We start from the raw sequence: 21,023 nt of genomic DNA on the forward strand, positions 1-21,023 counted from the left end.
TAATTAGTTACCACTTCACACCTATACAATGGCTATTATTTAAAGAAACAAAAACAAAGCATTGGCAAGGATGCAGAGAAACTGGAATCCTTGAACATTGCTAATGGGAATGTAAAATGGTACAGCCACTGTATGGAACAATATGGCAGTTCCTCAAAAAATTAATCCCACATTAAGCACAAGGTCCAGCAATTCTACTTCTGGCTATATACCAAAAGGAATCAAAAGCAGGCACTTGACTAGATATTTAGATACCAATATTAAAAGCAGCATTATTCACAATAGCCAAGACAGAAACAACCCAAATATTCATTGGATGAATGGATAAACAAAATATGGTAAACATATTAATATGGAATATTTTTCAGCCTTAAAAAGGAATGAAATTCTGATACATAACGGAAGAATATTTTTAATTTTTTTTTTAACATTTATTTTTGAGAGAGATAGACTACAAGCAGGGGATGGACAGAGAGAGAGAGGGAGACACAGAATCCGAAGCAGGCTCCAGGCTCTGAGCTGTCAGCACAGAGCCCCATGTGGGGCTCGAACCCATGAACCATAAGATCATGACCTGAGCTGAAGTCTGACCCTTAACAGACTGAACCACCCAGCTGCGTCTATAATGGAAGAATCTTGAAAACCTAACACTTAGTGAAAAGAGACATGAAAGGACAAATACTGTATGATTTGACTTATATGAGATACCTAGAATAGTCAAATTCACAGAAAAAAAGTAGAAAAATGTTCACCTAGAAAAATGGGCTAAAGGGAAGTGGGGAGTTACCACTTAATGGGTAGAATTTGTTTGGATAATAAGAAGTTCTAGATAGTGATGGTTGCACAACAGTGTGAATGTTGTTATTGTCACTGAACTGTAAAACCTAAAAATGGTTAAAATAGTAAATTTTATGTTGCATACATTTTAAAATATAAAATAAGGCAAGGGGTGCCTGGATGGCTCAGTCAGTTAAGCATCTGACTTTTGATTTTGGCTCAGGTCATGACCTCACAGTTTGTGGATTCAAGCCCCTTGTCGGTCGGGCTCTGTGCTGACAACATGGATCCTGCTTCAGATTCTCTCTCTTTGCCCCTCCCCTGTTCGCGCTCTCTCTCACACACAAAAAAACAAACATGAAAAAAAATGTAAAAATATATATACATAAAATGTGGCTTAGGGCACCTGGGGGAGGGGCAGAGAGACACAGAATCCCAAGTGAGCTCCAGGCTCTGAGCTGTCAGCACAGAGCCTGATGAGGGGCTGGAACTCACAAACCAGGAGATCATGTGACTTGAAGTTGGACGCTTAACCCACCCAGGGGAAGCCTGGGCAATGCTAATATAGCTATCTCCTTTAAGTACCAGGAGAAAAATATTCCATTTCACACCTCAAGCCTGATTTTACACTGTAAATTTAGTCTGCCCTCAAATAGTCTTCATTCACATGTAACTAATCAGCATCTAAATATAAGAATACCTACAGAAACACAAGTTGTACACACAAAAGCATAAACTAAATCAAAAGTACATGCCAACACCACCAAAATGGTTTTATTTTTGTCACTGACAACATGCATAACACTGCCAATTGTATCATTATAATTTGTTTTGATTTCGTTAAATAGTACTTAAGTATGCATTAAAAATATATGTTTACATTTAAGTGTAACACATTAAAGTTCTTTGTAAACATACTCAATATATTTTCCTGCTTTGTTTCATACATAAATAACTTAATCTACAAAATCATAAATAAAACTATTAACTCTTGTGGCCTAAGGGTATATACAAATTTTGGAGCCTGACAAATGTGTTCTCTTTATGATTTTGTAAGTAACAACATGCAATATATGCAGTGTTTATTAACAAATAAATGATTTAGCATCACAAGTCTTTATTGTCTCTCAACCAGGTTCTGCCAATAGACCTTCCAGTGCCCTTGGTAAAGAGGTTATCCACTTTCAAAGTCAAAATAATTAAAAGATGAGATTTTTACAACAGTACAGAAGGTTGCCACTTAGATACTACTAAGCCTTACTTTGTCTGAAGAAAAAAGCTGCTAAAGAGTAAATGCTTGTACTATCATTTAAAAGAATGCTAACAAAACCTAAAATAAGATCAGATTAAAATATTAGTCTGGGGGAAAATATTCCATTGAGATTCTGTTACAGGAGCAGAATTAACACTATTGTAAATTTCCCAAAATTTATTTTGAACCATCACTTTGATTCATTAAAACTTTCAGGGAAAAAATAATGACACAAAAAAAATGACCTTAGAAAGTTGATACTTACAATTCCTGATATAGAACATTTGATTATTTACTTTTTGTTTAATGACTGCAAATATGTATTCCTTCAGAAAATATATTTGTTGAAAGATACTTCCTCTTTAGTGATTTATTAGATAACCACTCAAATTATTTTTCTGTAATAAAATTAAAGAATTTTGCCTGTTGGAAATGTTTCACTATGCTTTATTTTTCTAGGGCATCATGTTTAGAGTATAAAACTTAGAAAAAAAATATTATCAATTAATATTCTCATTAAATGTAAATAATCCAAATGACAAATAAAACTAAGCACTGCCATTACTTTTAAAATCTAAGTTTCTAAGTTTTATTTTTCAGTCAATACAAAAACAATCTGGTTCATACTATTAACTGCCAGAAAAACTTTTGTTTAAAAAACTAAATATTCTTTGTTAAAGAGCAGATGAAAACAATGATTTCCATGCTCTTATAAGAAAGAATCTGATATACCTAAGTCTAAATCAAATCCATAAATAAGGTGGCTGAAATTCTGTCAACTTTTAACCCAGTACAACATGAATCCACGGTTATTTTGCATAAACAATTCAAAATTAAATTTTATAATGGAAATGTCAACAAGTCATAACTACTACATTACTTCTGATGGGCTCCACTATACTTCAACCAGGCACAGCAGATGTGCACATCTGATAGACAGACTGCTTAGAAAATTAAAGCTATCAGAGCTATAAATAAGGAATACATAAATATGAACCAGCATTAGAGCTGTTAAAAAAAAGTAAGATGTGATGTAAACACATCTGATAGTTCTCTCTGTAAGCCATTTTCCACTGATTTATAAAGCTATGGTTTTATAATTCTTTTAAAAAGGAAAATGTTTCTACACTGCTGCATGCAGTAATTTCATTGTACATTCCTGACTACAATGCAATCTTCAAATCCTCTTGAAGAGCCTGACATATCTCATCAGGATTTCTCCAGAAAGTCAGCTTGTCGCATTTTCAGCAGCCTAGAACAAGAAAGTAAGTTTCATTATAATAAAATCATGGAAAAGACACCACAGAGATATATTTGTCAATACTGTACTGTCATTAACAAACAATTCCTCCCCCACATATACCAAGCCACTTGCACCAGGATAATGCAGTGTTTTTCACTTTTTGCAGTACATTAGAACTACCTTTTGAACTGACTGCTAGGCTAACAGTGGAAAATTGTTATATCATCTTAATGCAGTTAACTTAAAAATAAAAATATTCTGCTACTTGAAAAACTGACCCACAGCAGACCTTGTCCACACACTGTATCCACCTTATCCAGTCTTTATTGGTTTATCTGTTTCTGCATGTTTCATTTTAGTGTGAAAAGGGGATTAAGAATGAAAAAGACCTTTCTGTTACAGGGCAGAGAAAAAAAGGGCAAAAGGAATACTGAACACATGGCTAATCCTGCTTCACCTACTCCACCAACTAGTATACTTTCCCCGATTATTCTGCAGGAATTTCCAGACACTATATTATTATTATCAGTAAATGATTTGATACAGATTTCTAAAAGATTAAAATTTAAACAAGTAATTTCTTAATTCCAAATATGAAAATGATGATTTTAAACAAGTGTTTCAGAAATACAGGGTAAACTTGTAATTCTTGTATGTTTCAACTTCATAATTAAAACTTGCTTTTATGTTTAGTCTAAGTTCGAAGGCCTTTCATGAAAATCACTTAACGTGCTGGGAAAATTGTAGTTCTCAATTTGAAACCTTCTCTCTGCAATCAACAGAACCTACCTCGTCCAGATAGTTGGCTATTCTAATTAGCCTTTCGCTTCTTTAGGTTTATCATTCACAAGGATTAGAAAACTAGTTTGAAAAACATTCCCCTTATTCTAAAAGATTTCCTACTTCTTTCCACCTTTATAGGTTCTTATATTAGATTTAGCTACATACCTTTAGGCACTTTGTCTTCTTCCTAACCCACATTTTAGTATCATCTACTTCAAGGAAGACTTGAATAATATAGACAACTACAGAAATTTTTAAAAATTAAAGTACCTTTAACTTTTTGTCCAGCCGCATTCCATTTTCGTACGAATTTTAGAGATTCTCCTCCAAGATACAGACATTGAAATAAGTATTTTCACCTAAACTAAGCAAACCATTAACCCTGTACAGCATTCCCATTACATGAATGTAGCACTACTCTGTTTGAAAGGACAGTAATGGCATCCTAGAGAACTAGTTACCAGATTGTCATTAGAGACTCCAAAATCTCGTAAGCATTGGCCCTGGGGAAAAACCAACCTTAACAAGTCTTGTCTTTCACACTTCCCTTTCCTGTGTACATTTATTCCCTCCTTTGGGAGGATGGGTGGGGACACAAGACTTATTGAATCCCTCATTTCTCTCCCAGCTGTCTCCAATGTCCTCATGCTGTACAAGACGTTCATACAGTGAGGAGACACGTCGGTCACCCTAAGATATCATCATACAGGACAGCTGCAAGAGAAAGGGCAAGGCTTATTCTGCATAGGAATGCATCAACAGTACAATTCAAGGCCCCTTGGCACTAAAAGTAGAAGATACAGGAAAGTAGGTTTTGCCCAGAATTTCTGAAATCACAATGTGTGAATGATTACTTACACATAAATACTAGCTCTAAGGAGACAATACCAAAATTCAGTGTTGATAGATCATTCATAAAAATAAAGTCTATTTTTTAAAAACTGCACCTAATGTCCTATCTATGCTGTGAGAGATACACATAATGTGACATATCTATTGATGCTTAAGAAACTGACCTAATTGTGTTACACACAACCAGTTACTTTTACTATAAATGACTTAAACATTATCAATATACAAATGTATGAGAAAGAAAGGCAAAATAATTAATGAAGAATGGTTGCAATTTTCTACAGTTAGCTAAAGAACAAAGGAAAAACTGGATGTTTCAGACCAACAGCTCCTTGCAACATTTCAGGATGTCCTCGATTTATATTTTACACATTCTAAAATAGAGTTAAGTACCACACAATTATATTCTAATCACCAGGATTTCAAGGTAAAGGCAGAAAACACAATAGGAACAGTTTTTCCTTACCCTATTTTTAGTTCTGAAAGAAAAAGTATGAGAGAAATTAATTACTAGCAACCACCCAAAAAGGGGAAAACAACCATACATTTAAAAAGTCTATAAAGATGGGGCGCCTGGGTGGCTCAGTTGGTTGAGCGTCCGACTTTGGCTCAGATCATGATCTCACAGCTCATGAGTTCAAGCCCCACGTCAGGCTCTGTGCTGAAAGCTCGGAGCTTGGAGCCTGTTTCAGATTCTGTGTCTCCCTCTCTCTGCCCCTCCCCAGCTCATGCTCTGTCTCTGCCAAATATAAACAAACATTAAAAAAAAAATTTAAAAAGTCTGTAAAGAGTAAAGAGTGATCAAGGAAAGACAGGTGTGGTTCACATTATTTTTAAAGTAGCATACCATCTAGAATGGTATTTGCCAAATATCACTGGTTATCTTGTGGGTGGTTCTGAAGGACTTGTTTCCTTCTTTAATACAAATTATATACAGATTTCAAAAATGCCTTTAAAGAAAACATGAAAAAGTTCTAATTAACAATTTTCTTCTTTGCTACAAACTTTTCAGGATTCTCCTCCCGGTTTGTTTTTTTTTTTTTAAATATTTATTTTGAGGGGGGCGGGGAGGGAGGGAGGGAGGGAGCATGTGCCTGCAAACAGGAAGGGGAAGAGAGAGACAGGGAGAGCCAGAATCCTAAGTAGATTCTGCATGGTCAGTGTGGGGCCAATGCAAGGCTCGAACTCATGAATTGTGAGATCATGATCTGAACTGAAATCAAGAGTTGGACACTTAACCAACTGAGCCACCCAGTGCCCCAAGTCTGAATAGATTTTATAATTATTTAAAAACCTGACTAAAAGAACTTAGTAATCTTACATGCACAGTTAACAAAAGGTTCACATTCAGAATACTTAAGGAAAGACTACCAGCAAAAAAGGGAAAATAAGCCAGAAAAAATGGGCAAGCAACTTGAAAAGGTTATCTTGCAAAAGAAAATGGCCAAAACTATGTAAGAACATTCAACCTCTCTGGTATTAGAAGAAATGCAAATAAAACTATATAAGAAACCTACACATACCCAGCAAAAATGACTAAAATTAAAAACACTCCCAATATTAAGTATTGACAAAGACGTGGAGCAAGGAAGGGAAATTCGTATGCTGCTGCTGTAAACAGAAATTAGCACAACTACTTTAGAAGAGTTTAGCATTATCTATTCAAGTTGAAGATAAACATAACCTAACAACCAAGCAACTTTATTTCTAGAATACACACCCAAAGGAAATGCATGCATATATGCATCACGAGACATGGACAACTATACTCATAGCAGCATATTCCTAATAGCCTCACACTGGAAGCAATCGAATATCCACACAAGGTAGAAAGGATAAATAAATAGTAGTATATTTGTGTAATGAAGCATGATTATTCCAGTGGAAAGGACTGTGTTACAGCTACACACAACATAAATGACCCTCACATGATCCCACTCATAAGTGGAATCCAAAAAAATAAAAACAAAATCAGAATCAGACCTATAAAAAGTGAACAAACTGATGGTTGCAGAAGGGAGCAGGGAGGCAGATGGGCACAACGCGTGAGGGGAGAGGGAGAGACAGGCTTCCAGTTACAGAATGAATAAGTCACATGAATAAAAGGCGAGGCATAAAGAAATATAGTGATGTCATGGGACAGATGGCAGCTTTTGGTGAACATATAATGTATAAATCTGTCAAGTCACTAAGTTGTACACCTGAAATTAATGTAACATTGTATGTCAACTATACTCAAAAAAACCAAAACACAAAAACTCTCTCAAACATGTTAAATGGGGGCGCCTTGGTGGCTCAGTCAGTTAAGCCTCTGACTTCAGCGTGGGTACTGATCTCGTGGTGCGCGGAGTTCAAGCCCCGTGTAGGGCTCTGTGTTGACAGCTCAGAGCCTGGGTAGAGCCTGCTTCAGATTCTGTGTCTCCCTCTCTCTGCCCCTCCCCTGCTCATGCTCATGCTCTGTCTCTCTCTCAAAAATAAAGATTAAAAAGACCATAATGTTAAATGAAGAACTAGGTAAAGATTGTGCTCTAAGATTCTCTTTATATCAAGCTCGAAAATTTTATAAAATTAGCCTGCAGTGTTTAAAGACCCATGTTAGACAGTAAAACTGTTCAAAGAAAGTATCTACCATAAAAGTCAGGACAGTAGCTACTGGAAGGGGAACAGGACACGTTAGTGATGGGGGAGCTCCCAGGAACTTCTGGGTGCTGGCAGTGAGAACTGTACAGATAGTCTCTTTATGATAAATTTTTGCTCTGTGAATATGCTCTGTTTGCCTTTTTGTGTTAGTTTCCTTCCTTAAGAACCCTAGCCTTCTTTCATTTTGTCCCGGTTGCTTTCAGTCAGGCTGGCAGTGTTCTGTGCACAGACAGTTGACTGCATCTAGGAGTCATGCACATAATCTCCTTACCAAATCCACACCCTGGGCCTTCTCTCCAGAGCATGCTCTGGGGTAAGGCTGATAATTTTCCAAATCAAGTGGTGGTTCCTTTTGACTTACCAGTTCCTTCCTTGATTTCTTATTCCTCTTATATTTTATTTTTCAGTAGCAAAGGAAAAATCAGACTGCACTTTCCACACTTTGCTAGGAAATTTCCTCTGCTACTATCCAAGTTCATCACTTACAAGTTTTATTTTTCTTCCAATAGTAAAACATAATTGAGCCAAGTGCTCTGTCACTCTATAGCAAGGACAACCTTCCCTCCAGAGTTCAATAATATGATCCTCATGAGGTCTCACCAGAAGCCCCTTTAATGTCCATTATTTCCAGCAACATTCTGTTCATAATAATGTGTGTATTCTCTAAGACAAATAAAGCTTTCTGTACAGCTCTCCTCTCTTTTCTGTGCCGTCACCAGAACTGCTTTTAATGTCCACAGTTCTACCAAGTTTTTTCAAGGAAATCTGGGCTCTATTAAGTGGTGTAAAATTTTCCTACCTCAACCCATCACCCAATTCCAAAGCCACTTCCTCACTTGTAGGTGTTTATTACAACAGCACCCCACTTTCTAAAAGTGAAATCTGAGTTAGATTTCTAGAGCTGCCATCACCAGGTTCCAAACAAACTGGGTGGCTGAAAACAACAGAGATTTATTTTCTCACAGTTCTAAAGGCTAGAAGTCCAACATCAAGGAGTCAGAAGGCTCTAGCAGAAGATCCTTCCTTGCCTCTTCCTAGCTTCTGATGGCTGCCAACAATCCTTGGCCACCACTCTCATCTCTGCCTCCACTGTCACAAGCCATTCTCCCATGTCTGTCTGTGTCTCCACATGGCACTCTTTTTGTGTATCTTGGTCCAAATTTTCCTTGTCTAATAAGAACATCGCTCATTAATCCATTATGAGCTCACCTTAATTACACCTGCTGATACATTATTTCCAAGTAAGGTCACATTCACAGGTACCGGCCTTGAACACATCTTTTTGGGCACAGACACAACTTTAGTCACAACGCAAGGAAAATTCTAAACACAGCTGGAGACTTCTGTGAGAGACAACATGGTCCACGATAGTAGCAATTTTTGTAGTTGAAGATATGCTACAAAGATCCTGGTTTTCAGAATTTCTAATGGTGACAGAAGTTAGTTTAATAATATTTAACTAGGATCTTTCACATAAATTCATTAAAAAATAAAAAAGTATTTTTATTTACAATGAACTAACATACAAATCTCTAACCTTTAGTGCTTCAGTGGCCTTGCGAAGTTCCTTAATAACCGACGATAAAGCTTCTGGGTTAATTCCTTGTTCACAAAGACGTACACAAATAGACAGAGTTTCCATATCTAAGCCAGTATTCAAAATTCTTGAAATTTCCAACAGAACTGAAAAAGACATTGAGAAAACTTCAAAAAAATTACATTTCAAAATATGCACACATTACTGTTTTTAATTCATAGAATACTGCACAATATCAAAGAACTAGCACAGCATCCCTAGATTTTGAAATTGTCAAGTATACTGTCTTGCTCTTACTTAGTCCTAGAACCAAAAACAGACTTACACCACCCTCCCTCCGCATAACTGCATTTTACACTGTGATTTATATTCTACCACTCACTTAATATCTTAAGTATATGCATCATAATCAGGATTATTCTAAACATTTCCCCATTTTTTAGTAACCTTTTACAATGTAATTTAGTCACATAACATCCCATTATATGAAAACACCATACATTACTTAGCTACTCTATTTTAAGAGTTAAGTGGGTCTCATGTTTCCCCCACTGAAGTAATACTGTGATAAGCATCTGTACATACTAATTTCATTTTATTAGGATAAATTCCTAGAAGTGGAATTGTTCAGTAATGTACATATTTAAGGCTTTAAAAGTGCTTAGAAGCGTCTACAATTTGACGGAATCATGTCTATTGAAATCTAATAGTAAAAAACAAAAGTTTATTTTTTAACTTCATTTTTTATAGTTACTTCATTTTATTGTAGTTTATGAAAGTAATTGACATGAGAAACACTAGCAAAAAGCAGCACAGAATATAAATACATTGGCTTCATTAAATTTTGTTTTATGGTGGTTGTTCCCCAGAGCATGTTTAGAATTTGTTAAGTCAATGGCCAACATATTATCTATTGCTTCCTATATTATTTTCTCTTGGCATTATATTTAGAAGGTTATTCCCCATGCAAAGATTATAGAATTATCCATCAGTATATCCTTCCATCACTTCAAAGTTTATTTCCTGCCCACCTATAAACATTTAAATATTTAACTCCCTGGAGTCGGGTGGAAAATAGGATCTGAAATAAGTTCACTGCCTCAATACTATTTATTGAGTGACTCATATTTTTACCATTCAATTAAGATGCCATCTTTATCACATAGTAAATTCCCATTTACCTATGGATTTGTTGCATGTCTATCTTATTTAATTACTAACCTTTATCAGCATGTAGAAGTTTCAAGATTCTTTGTAATCTTTCATTTTTGTAAGCTTTTTTGTTCTCTCAGTGAACTTAAAAATCCTGATCAATTCCAAAAACAAACTCCAGGTGGATTCTGACTTGCATTGCATAAAAACTACGGTGTTGAATGGACAAGTTAACAATACTGAATGATCCATTAAGTCTAACTCCTTCTGAAAACTATTACACTATTCACAATGTGCATGAAATGGACCCTTTTCACCTTTTTATATCAGACATTCATTTTCATCTCCAGAATTTCAAGTTTTTTTTAAAAAATGTCTCCCATGCCTCTAATTAATTTTTTGAACACATGGAGTACAGTTCTAAGGTCCTTGTCTTGCTAATTCTAAAAACTGTGCCAATTTTGGGTCTGTTTCAACTGATTCAATTTTCTCCTATCATTGGTTGCATTTTCCTGCTTTGTATACTTAATAATTTTTTATTAGATGCTTGACATTATAAATTTTACCTTGTTGGTTGATAAGTATTTCTGTACATATTCTTAAGTTTTGTAATGAGATGCAGTTAACTGAAAACAGTTTGAGTCATTTAAGATTTACATAGTCAGGATTAGAGCCCTGTTTAGTGCACAGCTAACTGTTCCTCATCACTGAGGAAAGATGCTCCTGAGTACTATACTCAATGCCTCGTGAATTATGAAGCTTTCCATTCTGGCTGGTAGAGAGAAGCCTTGTATAAGCATGGCGTACTGTTCCTTCTAATTCTTTTGGATGCCTTTTCTAGCTTTTGGGGTACTTTCCTCATACGTACGTGCTAGTCAATGCTCTTCTGAATATTTGAGGAGGACCCTTCTCCTGATCTCCAGAATCCTCTGTAAGCTCTTTCCTCTCAGGTATTCTGTCTTGCAAACTCTACCTGCCTTGGTCTCCCTGGACTCTATAACCTCCTTTTGCTAACTCAGGGGGTCCACTGAGTTCTACCTGGGTTCACAACACCCCCCAACTGCTGGGAACTCTCTAAAGGTACCAAGAACAGGAAAGTACTGGGCTCACTTCATTTACTGTGCTTAGGATCACTTTCCTTCACAGCCTGATGTCCAGTGTCTTGAAAACCATTGTTCTGTATCGGTTTTGTTGTTGTTTTCCAGGCAGGAGGGTAAATCCGGGTTGTTCCTCCACCATGGCTGGAAGCTGACAGCCCTTTCCATTTCATTTCTTCAGTCTGGATATGCCAACATACCAATAATGCTCTTCAGTTGTATGTAGGCTGTAATTCATGTTATGTTGAATTTATTTCACTAACTCTGTTTTGAGATTTCTAATTTCCCCTCAGAATTGCTTGTTGTTTTTAAGTTTATCTAAACTTTTTAATGTTTATTCACTTTTTGAGAGAGAGAGAGAGAGAGAGAGAGACAGACAGACCACGCGTGTGTGCGCACGAGTGGGGAGCGGGGAGAGAGGGAGACACAGAATCTGAAGCAGGCTCAAGGTTCTGAGCTGTCCGCACAGAGCCCAACAAGGGGCTTGAACTCAAGAAGCCCTGAGATCATGAGCTGGCTGAAGTCAGACGCTTAACCAACTGAGCCACCCAGGCACCTCTATTTAACCATTTTTGAAAGACAGAGCAGGAAAGAGTACAAATAACGGTGGGGAGTGGGGGTGGGGGTGGGGGTGGGGGTGGGCAGAGAGAGAGGGAGAGAAAAGAATCTCAAGCAGGCTGCGCCCAGTCAGCAAGGAGCCCCAACGTGGGGCTAGATCCCATGAACTGTTAGATCAAGACCTGAGCCGAGATCAAGAGTTGGGACGCTTAACCCTGAGTGACCCAGTGCCTCTGCTTGTTCTTATTTCATAGTTACATGCTTTTTTATAACCACTTATTTCATGACTGTTGTTTCTGCCTTTACCTATTTGAAGCTATATTCTTATCTTTGGCCATTTTTGAGATTTGTGTTTTCTGTTTCTTTAAGTATAAGCCAGCAGGAAAAGAGAATGCTTAAGTGTCTGATCTCTAGAGGCTAAGTACCTCTTAGGTGAGTTCAAATGTCACCTTCATTACTTAGTAAGCAAGGTAACCTTTCTATGCCTTTATTTTATCATTCTGTGAAAGTGGGGTAATAATACTTTACAGGATCATTGTGAGGATTACAGGACATACTCAGAATGCCGTGTCCACTGGCATCTGGTAGTGCTCAAAAAAAGAGTTACCTGTTACTACTAAACTTTCTCCCTCTTTTTCAATTTGTATGTGAGTTGTTTATGTTTTTCATCTACCTTAGGTACTTCTGTGACTTCTGGTTGGAAGCTCATCTTCCAAAGGAGATCTTTATTGATGTCCTGAATTGGAGAAGCATTCTTGGACCGGTAGTGTCACGCCAGCCCCAGCCCTCTGGATCAGACTGGTGGAAACACCCTGGCTCCAGACCCACAGGACACACGGACGGTCCTTCCCAATCCCTGGCCGTGGCAGATGGCACGTTTCTGGCCCCAGCTTCTCTCGGGCAGGGCAGCATGCTTTGTCAGGTTTCATTCCCAATCTCCTGCTGTGGTGCCCATCTGCTCTTCTCTTTGGGGAAAACCTCTCTTTCTAACCAGGAGATCTTCCTTTCTTGTTTTTAAACATTGCTGGACTGATAATTGCATGTTAGTATTATTTCCGGTCCTTTTTACATGCTTGGAGTAGAAAGTTTCGGCAAGTGCTCAATCATCATCAATTTTGATAGTGAATCATTAATTTCTTTAATTTTTAGTTTTGATTGTTTTCACAAATTCATTCTACCTTGCTTTGGTATATTCTAAGTGATTAGTGCAGATACCCATAATATGCTCATAATACTTATTTTTATTTTGTAGCCAGTCATCTTTAACTCTACTGAAGTTTTTCGGTTTTCAGTTGATTCTCTTGTGTTTTCTAATAGATAATCATTTTACCTACAAATAATAGTTTCACATCTTTCTTAACAGTCTTTTCCTTTTCTTATCCTGCACTATCTGCTAAAACTTTCCTATTAATGCTAAAAAAAGCAGTGAAAGCAGGTATTTCTGATTTTATTTAGAATGCTTTTAACATTCATGTTAAGGATGATGGTGATTTCATATAGCTATCCTTTGGTGTAACATTTACTGTCTTCTTTGCTAAGACTCTAAAATTAGGAAAAAAGTGTTGAGTCTTATGAATACCTTTTCAGCAAACACTGAAATAACCAGGTAGTTTTCCTTTTTACATAGCAAAAGAGTACATTATGTTGCCAGACTACAGTCACAGAAGAACAATAAGCATGGAAAATCCCTACTTTTACTGTAAGCAGTTAGCAAGCCTGCTCTTTACCTTGAAGTAGAATAGATGTTACCTCATTCCTCACATTGGTCACTGTAAACATTTCCCTGAGAAATAGCAGGAAGAAAGAACAGTCAGGGCCTTGCCTTCTTGGCCTCCAGAGCAAGAATGTGCAGGTATGCTCAGGTCTCACAGGCTGCATCTCTCAACAGCGACACTGCATGACTTCTGACACTAGGCTTAAAAAGATAATATAACTTCCTCCTGGCTCTCTCTTGAGACACTCTCCCTGGCAACCCAGCCACCAACTGGGAGCAAACCCACATGTTCCAGACAACAGACCTGCTGCAGGCCCAGCTAATAGGCAGTGTCAACTAGAAGATATGTGAGTGGGGCGCCTGGGTGGCTCAGTCGGTTGAGTGTCTGACTCTTGATTTCGGCTCAGGTCAGGATCTCACAGGTCGTGAGTTTCGAGCCCCACGTCAGGCTCTGTTCTAACAGTGCAGAGCCTGCTTCAGATTCTCTCTCTCCATCTTTCTCTGCCCCTCCCCACCGCTTGCTTGCTCTCACGCTCTCTCTCTCAAAATAAGTAAATAAACTCAAAAAAAAAAAAAAAAAAGAAGATACGTGAGTGAAGAAGCTTTGGGATGACTCCAGAATCAGCACTAACTGCAATGCACGAGAGACCCCCAATGAGAACTACCCAGACAAGACTGGCCAATGTCCAGAACTGTGAGAGACAAGTACACAACTGTGAGCAACAAGTGTTGCTGTTTTATTTCACTAACCGTGGGATGGTTTGTTACATGACAGCAGAAAACCAGAACACATACTCTGACCCTACTCCAACTCGCCAACATTATCATCACCATCATCATTAACTGATAGCGACAAATTCTCCTCTCCAGTTTTCTCTTCCTGGTAGACCCCTATCCATAAATGCTCTGCTCGCTCTTCATGCCTTTGTTCATGCTTTTCTCCTCTGCCTTTTTCTATGTAATTCCATGCTCTCTTTCAGGTCCATCTCAGTACTAGTATTTCTTTCCTTTAAGCTTGCTTATGAGATTTATGTTGATCTTTACTTCCTAACTTCATAACCTGTCGGTAATAAGTACTTCTATAGTGCCTACTGTGTAATTGGTACTTACATGCATTTTATGCCTATGTTACTGCTGTAAATATAGTTATGAAAAAGGTAAATATGGTCCCAGTCCTCATGAAATTATGGTGTAGGTGAGATAGATATTGAAGTAATAACTGATCCTTGTTAAAAGGGAAACAGGGACAAGAAAAGCATACCTCCAAAACAAATTACAAGGACATCCTACTTAGTTGTGACAGTGTTTAGGAAAGATTTGTTCTGAAAAAGTGACAATTAAACTTAGACTTCAAGGGTGAAGACAACCTGAATAATGCAGAGGCAGGAAAAAGTGCAAAGAGAGGGAGAGTGAAGAAAACAGCTTGTGCAAAAGTTCCTGTGCTAGACAGAACTTGGTAAGTTCACAGAATAAATTCATAGATCTGAAAGGCTCTTCATGTAAAGGCAATGTAATTACAGGGGGAGCATAGGTGTAAAATATGAGAAAAGATAGACATGAACACACACTAAGGCTCTACTGAAGATTTTAGAACTTTGGCAAGATATAAAAACGGGAGTATACAAGCAGATTTTCATTTTTAAAAGACTTTGGCTGCATAGTATGGAATAGATCTTGGAAAGAGAGTCCTAAGTTATTGCAATCTTGGTGATAGAATGGCAGATGGCATGAACAGGATAGAGACAAGTGGTTCAATTTGAGATGTAGGAAGAATTGAAAGGGCTTAGTAAAGAAAAGAAGGCAGGGAAGGTCAAAGAAAGAAAAATGACTGCTAGGTTTATTTCTCCCATCAGTAATTAGACTGACAGCAAGGAATATACATTTGTTTCACTGACACTGCCGCCTTGTACACTGTGAACTCTCTTAACTCCTTTTTCTAGCTGACTACCTGGTATATAACTAAGCAGCACTACAGTGAAAGATAAAGGAGTTTTTTTTTTTTTTTTTAACACAATTGTTAAAAACCATAATTACCAGTAATAATTGGAGGCATAAAGAAAATATAGGAAAACAAAACTCAAAGTATGAAACTATCAATAAAGAGTATCTAAAATTTCAAAACGCTGAAAAGCAAAAAAGGTCACTGAGTACACTGGAGGACAGAGAGAGGGGTAGTTGAAAAGGCTGACATTAAAAAAATTTTTTTTAATGTTTATTTATTTTGGAGAGAGAGAAAGAGACAGAGCACAAGTGGGAGTGGGCAGAGAGAGGGAGACACAGAATCTGAAACAGGCTCCAGGCTCTGAGCGGTCAGCACAGAGCCTGACGCAGGGCTCGAACTCATGGGCTGTGAGATCACGACCTGAACTGAAATCAAACACTTAACCAACTGAGCCACCCAGGCATCTGGAAAAGGCTGACATTTTAAAGAAGGAATCTGGGAGAGAATGTTAAGAATCTAAAAATGAGAGCAGGGGACTGATACAAGACCGTATACTAAATTAGGACCAGAATCGGTCAGGTTCCTTTCAGAGTGAGTCACACAGATAAACTATAAAGTCTACTTGCTTCTGAAGTATCATCAAAATGCGTTTATTTCATAATAAAAATAAAAATGTTCATAGCTGAGTTCTACAACCCTAACATCATTCAGATCCGTTAAAAGATTAAATTACTATTAGCTGACTCTAGAGGAGTAAAATGAGGAGAAATATAATAGACCTTGAAGGAGGGAAGTCAGATTCAAAAACTTTTGGCTCTCATGGGTGGATATAAATACAGGGAAACCCCACATTAACAGAGTTTCATATATTAATGCTACTTGGGTAGTTCAGTCTAGCCCGTTGGGCAAGCTAAAGTTTTATTTCTGGGAATGAATGTGAAGGAAGATGGGATTATAAAATGACAACATGTAAACTTGTCCAATTCAGTGTATGGTCAATTATTTATAGTGTGTCACTGTGTTTACCTTTGTGTCTCAATTATTATAGACAACATGGAAAATATAGTTTTCTGTTAACTTCGCAATAATTCAACTTCACATTTTATGTGACTGTCTTAGACTCTAATTATGGTATGACATATGGCAGGGATTTTCTGTAAGTTTAGAGTTCTAATGGACATAATAGTCCCTAGCTGCCACATTTAACAAATGGTGATCCAGTGCCAACCTGGGGCCTTTCTATCTTGAGGTTTGTGGGCAAACTGTGTATAGAGGAGCAGCATTCTCAAAGTCACATAGCCTCTCTTTGAATTTTTATTTTTAAAACAATCTGTCAGGGGCACCTGGGTGGCTCAGTCAGTTGAGCATCGGACTCTTGATTTTGGCTCAGGTCAAGATCTCACGGTTTGTGGGTTCGAGCACCGTGTCAGGCTCTGCACTGACAGAGTCTGCTTGAGATTCTCTCTCTCCCTCTCCCCTGTGTGTGCGTGCTCTCTCAATAAATAGACTTTATGAGGCGCCTGGGTGGCTCAGTCGGTTAAGTGTCCAACCCTAGATTTTGCCTCAGGTCACGATCTCAGGGTTCAGGAGTTTGAGCCCCACATCGGGCTCTGTGCTGGCAGTGTGAAGCCTGCTTGGGATTCACTCTGTCTCCCTGTCTCTGCCACTCCCCAGCAGAGAGCTCTCTTTCAAAGCAAATACATAAACTTTAAAATAAACTTTAAAGAAAAAAACGTCATTTCTTCACTTTTTCACATGCTTATACTCTCAATAATCATTTTACACACACTTCTCTCAGTAAAAATCTTGATGCAACCAGTACAATCAGTACTCATTTGTACATCGGCAATTCCACCAGCAATAAAATGTGAGTTTTCCATTCAAATGGGATTCTATGGCCATATAAATAAGGACCTGAGCATAGCTAACATAAGAAAACTAACAGGAAGTGAGGCCTCTTACTCTCCATTCGGTTAGAAAACCCACTGGCTTCCAAGCAAAGATGTAAAACAAAACCAGCATCGCCCCACTTTTTGAAAGTTCGTCTCCACTTAGCTTTTACGAAAGATCTATATTAATAGCTATTTTTGCTAACCAAAAGAAATCCAAAGAGGGTTAAAAAAAAAAAAAAGGCAGAAAGTGAAAATAGTGTTCAGTGCTTGTTTGCAGCAAGCCATTAGCATGTAACCCCAGCATTTTGAGCATCACTGCCAAGCTCCTTCCCCAGGAATTACACTCAGTATCTCACCATCAAGCTGCCAGAGCTTTGAACTATTACCGGGAGCACATGTGCTTTATCTCTATTTCTTTTGTATACCTGTTAACAAGATGTGTCTTAAGTTATCAGAAAAGTCTAAGAAAGATTATTTTCTGGATTTGAGAACACTCAAAAAATTTTCCATATAAGTTAATACTAACTGCTTCTCCACTTTATACCATTTCAGCTTAGGAAAAGTTTCATGAGAACACTCTGCTTTCGGAAAGCTGGGGAAACCTGTAATGTTATACACATATCACTTCTTATGTATTTAAGTCCACTTACAAAATAAAACTAATATGCTGTGGTACACTGAGAAAGAACGGGAAATAAGCTGAAAATGGTGTTAAGAACCAAATTCTACGTTTCGGGGAAACACCAAATAGATTCTTGATAAGTAAAAACTTAGATGCAAAGATTCTAATAATATAAGTAGTTCTTTAAAAAGGAAGCAGCAGGGCGCCTGGGTGGCTCAGTCGGTTAAGCGTCCGACTTCGGCTCAGGTCATGATCTCACAGTTCATGAGTTCGAGCCCCGCATCGGGCTCTGTGCTGACAGCCTGGAGCCTGCTTCACATTCTGTGTCTCCCTCTCTCTCTGCCCCTTCCCTGCTCATGTGGTGTCTCTCTGTCTCAAAAACAAATAAACATTAAAAAAATAAAACGGAAGCAGCAACCTGTACAGAAAAAGCAAGAAGCCTTATTAGAAGTCCCCATAAGAAGCAGCTGAATCACTAAGTGGGGCCCTACAGTAAAGCAGACAAGGAGATACAGCGGGAAGGCTGACACTACTTAGTGAGAACTGCACACCAGTTAGGGTTCAATAAAGATGGAGACTGATGTCAGTATCCACTGGAAAATGTCAAAAACGCAATGTTTTAACATCCATCAAACACACATAGGTGGATGCGAGACAAAGGATTCTGCAAGTGGGATGTACACGTAACATAACATAAAAATAAAAGTAACTACTTTTTGATCGCCTTTGATACGCCTTTACCTGGTTGTCTTAAATATTCACAATAACCTCAGGAGAAAGTGCTCTCATTTTACACAGAATAAAGAAAGAAGCAGGCTCAATGATGTTTAAGTAGCTTGTCTAAACTCACCCCCAGGAGTACAAAGTGGCCGAGCCGGCAGAGAGTAGAGAGAACAGAAAGGGTAACTCCAAGACACGTCTAGCACGTGTGCGCAAGCTTTACGCCCGCTTGCTTGCGGGCGCGAAAACAGGTTAAACACACCTACAGCCTCAGACACGGGCGTCACTTGATCCAGGACGAAACAGAGCAGTTATGAAGGGGTTGACCTAACAAGCGCCTACTGAACTAAGAGACAAAGGACACAGAGGTGACCAAACACACAAGGCCACTGTCTGCAAGGGGCTTACAGACCTGCAGACTGTCCTCGCTCGGACTATAAGGAAAGGGGACTCTGCACCACGTCCGGCTCAGAAGTGGGTGCGTGGGGCGACAACGGCTCCCGAGGCCTGCAAGGGGGGAAAGGACAAGAGGACCCGACGCAGCGAAGGGGCGTGGCGCGCGGGGAGGGGGCGGCGCGCGGTAAACACGGAGCGCGTGCCGGGCTGACGTGGGGGCCCGAACGTCGTGCGCGCGACAAACTACGCAAGAACGAAGAGACAACTCCCAAAGGATGGGGCCATCAGCCCTACGGCCCTGGCGGGTCCCTTGGGAGAACCCTCAAAGATGCTGTTTGGGGCAGGAAGTGGACCTAAAGTCCTTCTGGACTCATCGTCGCCTGGGAGGCCTGGCTGCGGGAAACGGAGACAAGGTAAAGGGGGAGAAACGGGCACTCACCATCCATGGTCTCCCTCACCGCGTTCAGATTCGCCGCCGCCGCCGCTCCGGCACCGCTGCTACTCGCCATGGCGGAGGCCGAGGGAGGCGGGAAAAGGGCCTGACCCGGAACTGGAGCGCCTTCCTTTCTCCTGGGCAATCACACCGCGCGTCCCCAGCTCACGCCGGGCAGGCTCCGCCCTTCGCGCTCGTCGCCAGCGTGAGGCTGCGTTGATTTAAATTTGGAGCCTCGTTACTCAGCGCGGAATGTGAAGCGAGGAGTTGCCATTCGAATTTACTACGCGGCCTCGATGCGATTGGTTGGTTCGCGGACAGCGGTACGTCGCGATTGGCTAGCTCCCCACAAGGCCCGTGCCCTGGTTGGCCTAAGACAGCGCGGAAGCGGGGAGTTAAAGAGTCTGTGCTTGTCGTGGGAGCTGGCCTGGCCCCTCGGGAGCGCCTTGGAGTCGCCTATTGGGGGGCTTCCTTTTTACACACACCACTAGGTATGTTCTTTGTAGTCCCTGGCCTTTCCTCTTGTCTGGAATTGGAGAGATCACTTTTCCTTTCTCGGAACCCACCTGCCCACTCTCCCCGGGGTGAATGGGAGCAGCGAGGGAATAGGTGAGGAAGAGTTGGGGGGGGGGGGGGACGCCAAAGTATGATCGTGTAGGGTTGGGGGGTGACACTGGCTTGAGTGTCCACCCTGCTCCTCACCCAACGAAACCAGCTGCTTCAGCCTTCCAAGAAGTGGATTCTTTATCCACGGTCGTATCCCCCGATGACTGAAAGCAATGCAGTCTCGCCTTCTATCCTGGAAGTCGGCGAAAGGAGGATGTTTGAGGAGAGGCAACCAAAGGCGGTTAATTTCTTAGCCCTCATCAGTCATACTTATTTGATTGGTGCTAATGTGGAGGAAAGGCACCCATGCACAGGCTTCCTCGTCTCATATTTGCTTGTTGTAAATAACTGTTGTTTAGTAACTGCAGTTTAATAGGCAATTGCTGGGATATCCGAAGGTTGTTCAAAATGCTTCGAGATGTGAAATAAAGAAACCATAGGTGTAAGTCCTTTAGTTGAAAAGAGTTTTGTGTCTGTTGTTAACATTTAGTTGCCTCAGATCGATCCTGAACACATTCATATTTGGCTGACTGCTGTTTATATGCCACTTAACTTCTCTGAGCTTAATTCTTCTGCAAAATGGTATCACTACTACCATACCTCTCTAGCCTTCAAGGTTATTTTAAGGATCGCTTTAGAAACTATATGTGATGCCTCTTTGTAAACTATATTTTTTTAAAAAACCCAAGAGCGTTAGATTTTGAGGTTTTTTTTTTTTTTTTTTGCGAAATATGCTTATTGAATACATTTTAGTTGTCCCAGTGAATGTGGAACTTTATAGTTTTATTGTCCATACTTATTTCTTTT

The 21,023-nt window shown here is 39.4% G+C and overlaps 2 protein-coding genes across 6 annotated transcripts in view; one reads left to right on the forward strand and one right to left on the reverse strand.

Annotated features, from left to right (window-relative positions):
* Positions 1–1,525: 1,525 nt before the first annotated feature.
* MZT1 (mitotic spindle organizing protein 1) lies at positions 1,526–19,958 on the reverse strand. Of its 3 annotated transcripts, none has more exons than XM_042927683.1 (3): positions 13,619–13,995; positions 9,085–9,230; positions 1,526–3,281 (listed from the first exon to the last, which is right to left on the reverse strand). In XM_042927683.1, exons 1-3 carry the CDS (start codon positions 13,767–13,769, stop codon positions 3,258–3,260), a joined length of 321 nt encoding a protein of 106 aa, XP_042783617.1. In that variant the 5' UTR covers positions 13,770–13,995; the 3' UTR covers positions 1,526–3,257. The 3 variants fall into 3 exon arrangements, with proteins under 3 accessions (XP_042783617.1, XP_042783618.1, XP_042783615.1); XM_042927684.1 differs by lacking the exons at positions 1,526–3,281; positions 13,619–13,995 and adding exons at positions 7,325–8,890; positions 19,617–19,958; XM_042927681.1 differs by lacking the exon at positions 1,526–3,281 and adding an exon at positions 7,325–8,890 and having other exon boundaries at positions 13,619–14,007.
* Positions 19,414–21,023, forward strand: part of BORA (BORA aurora kinase A activator) — a 29,005-nt gene continuing 27,395 nt past the window's right edge. For 2 of the 3 annotated variants that reach the window (XM_042927674.1, XM_042927680.1), the window contains exon 1: positions 19,414–19,590. In XM_042927674.1, the coding sequence (XP_042783608.1) occupies positions 19,453–19,590 (138 nt within the window). In that variant the 5' untranslated portion in view covers positions 19,414–19,452. The remainder of the gene's footprint in view (positions 19,591–21,023) is intronic. The other variant, XM_042927678.1, reaches the window with a different exon arrangement.

The sequence above is a fragment of the Panthera leo genome, chromosome A1 (assembly GCF_018350215.1).
Source record: "Panthera leo isolate Ple1 chromosome A1, P.leo_Ple1_pat1.1, whole genome shotgun sequence".
In the NCBI taxonomy this organism is placed as follows: Eukaryota; Metazoa; Chordata; class Mammalia; order Carnivora; family Felidae; genus Panthera; species Panthera leo.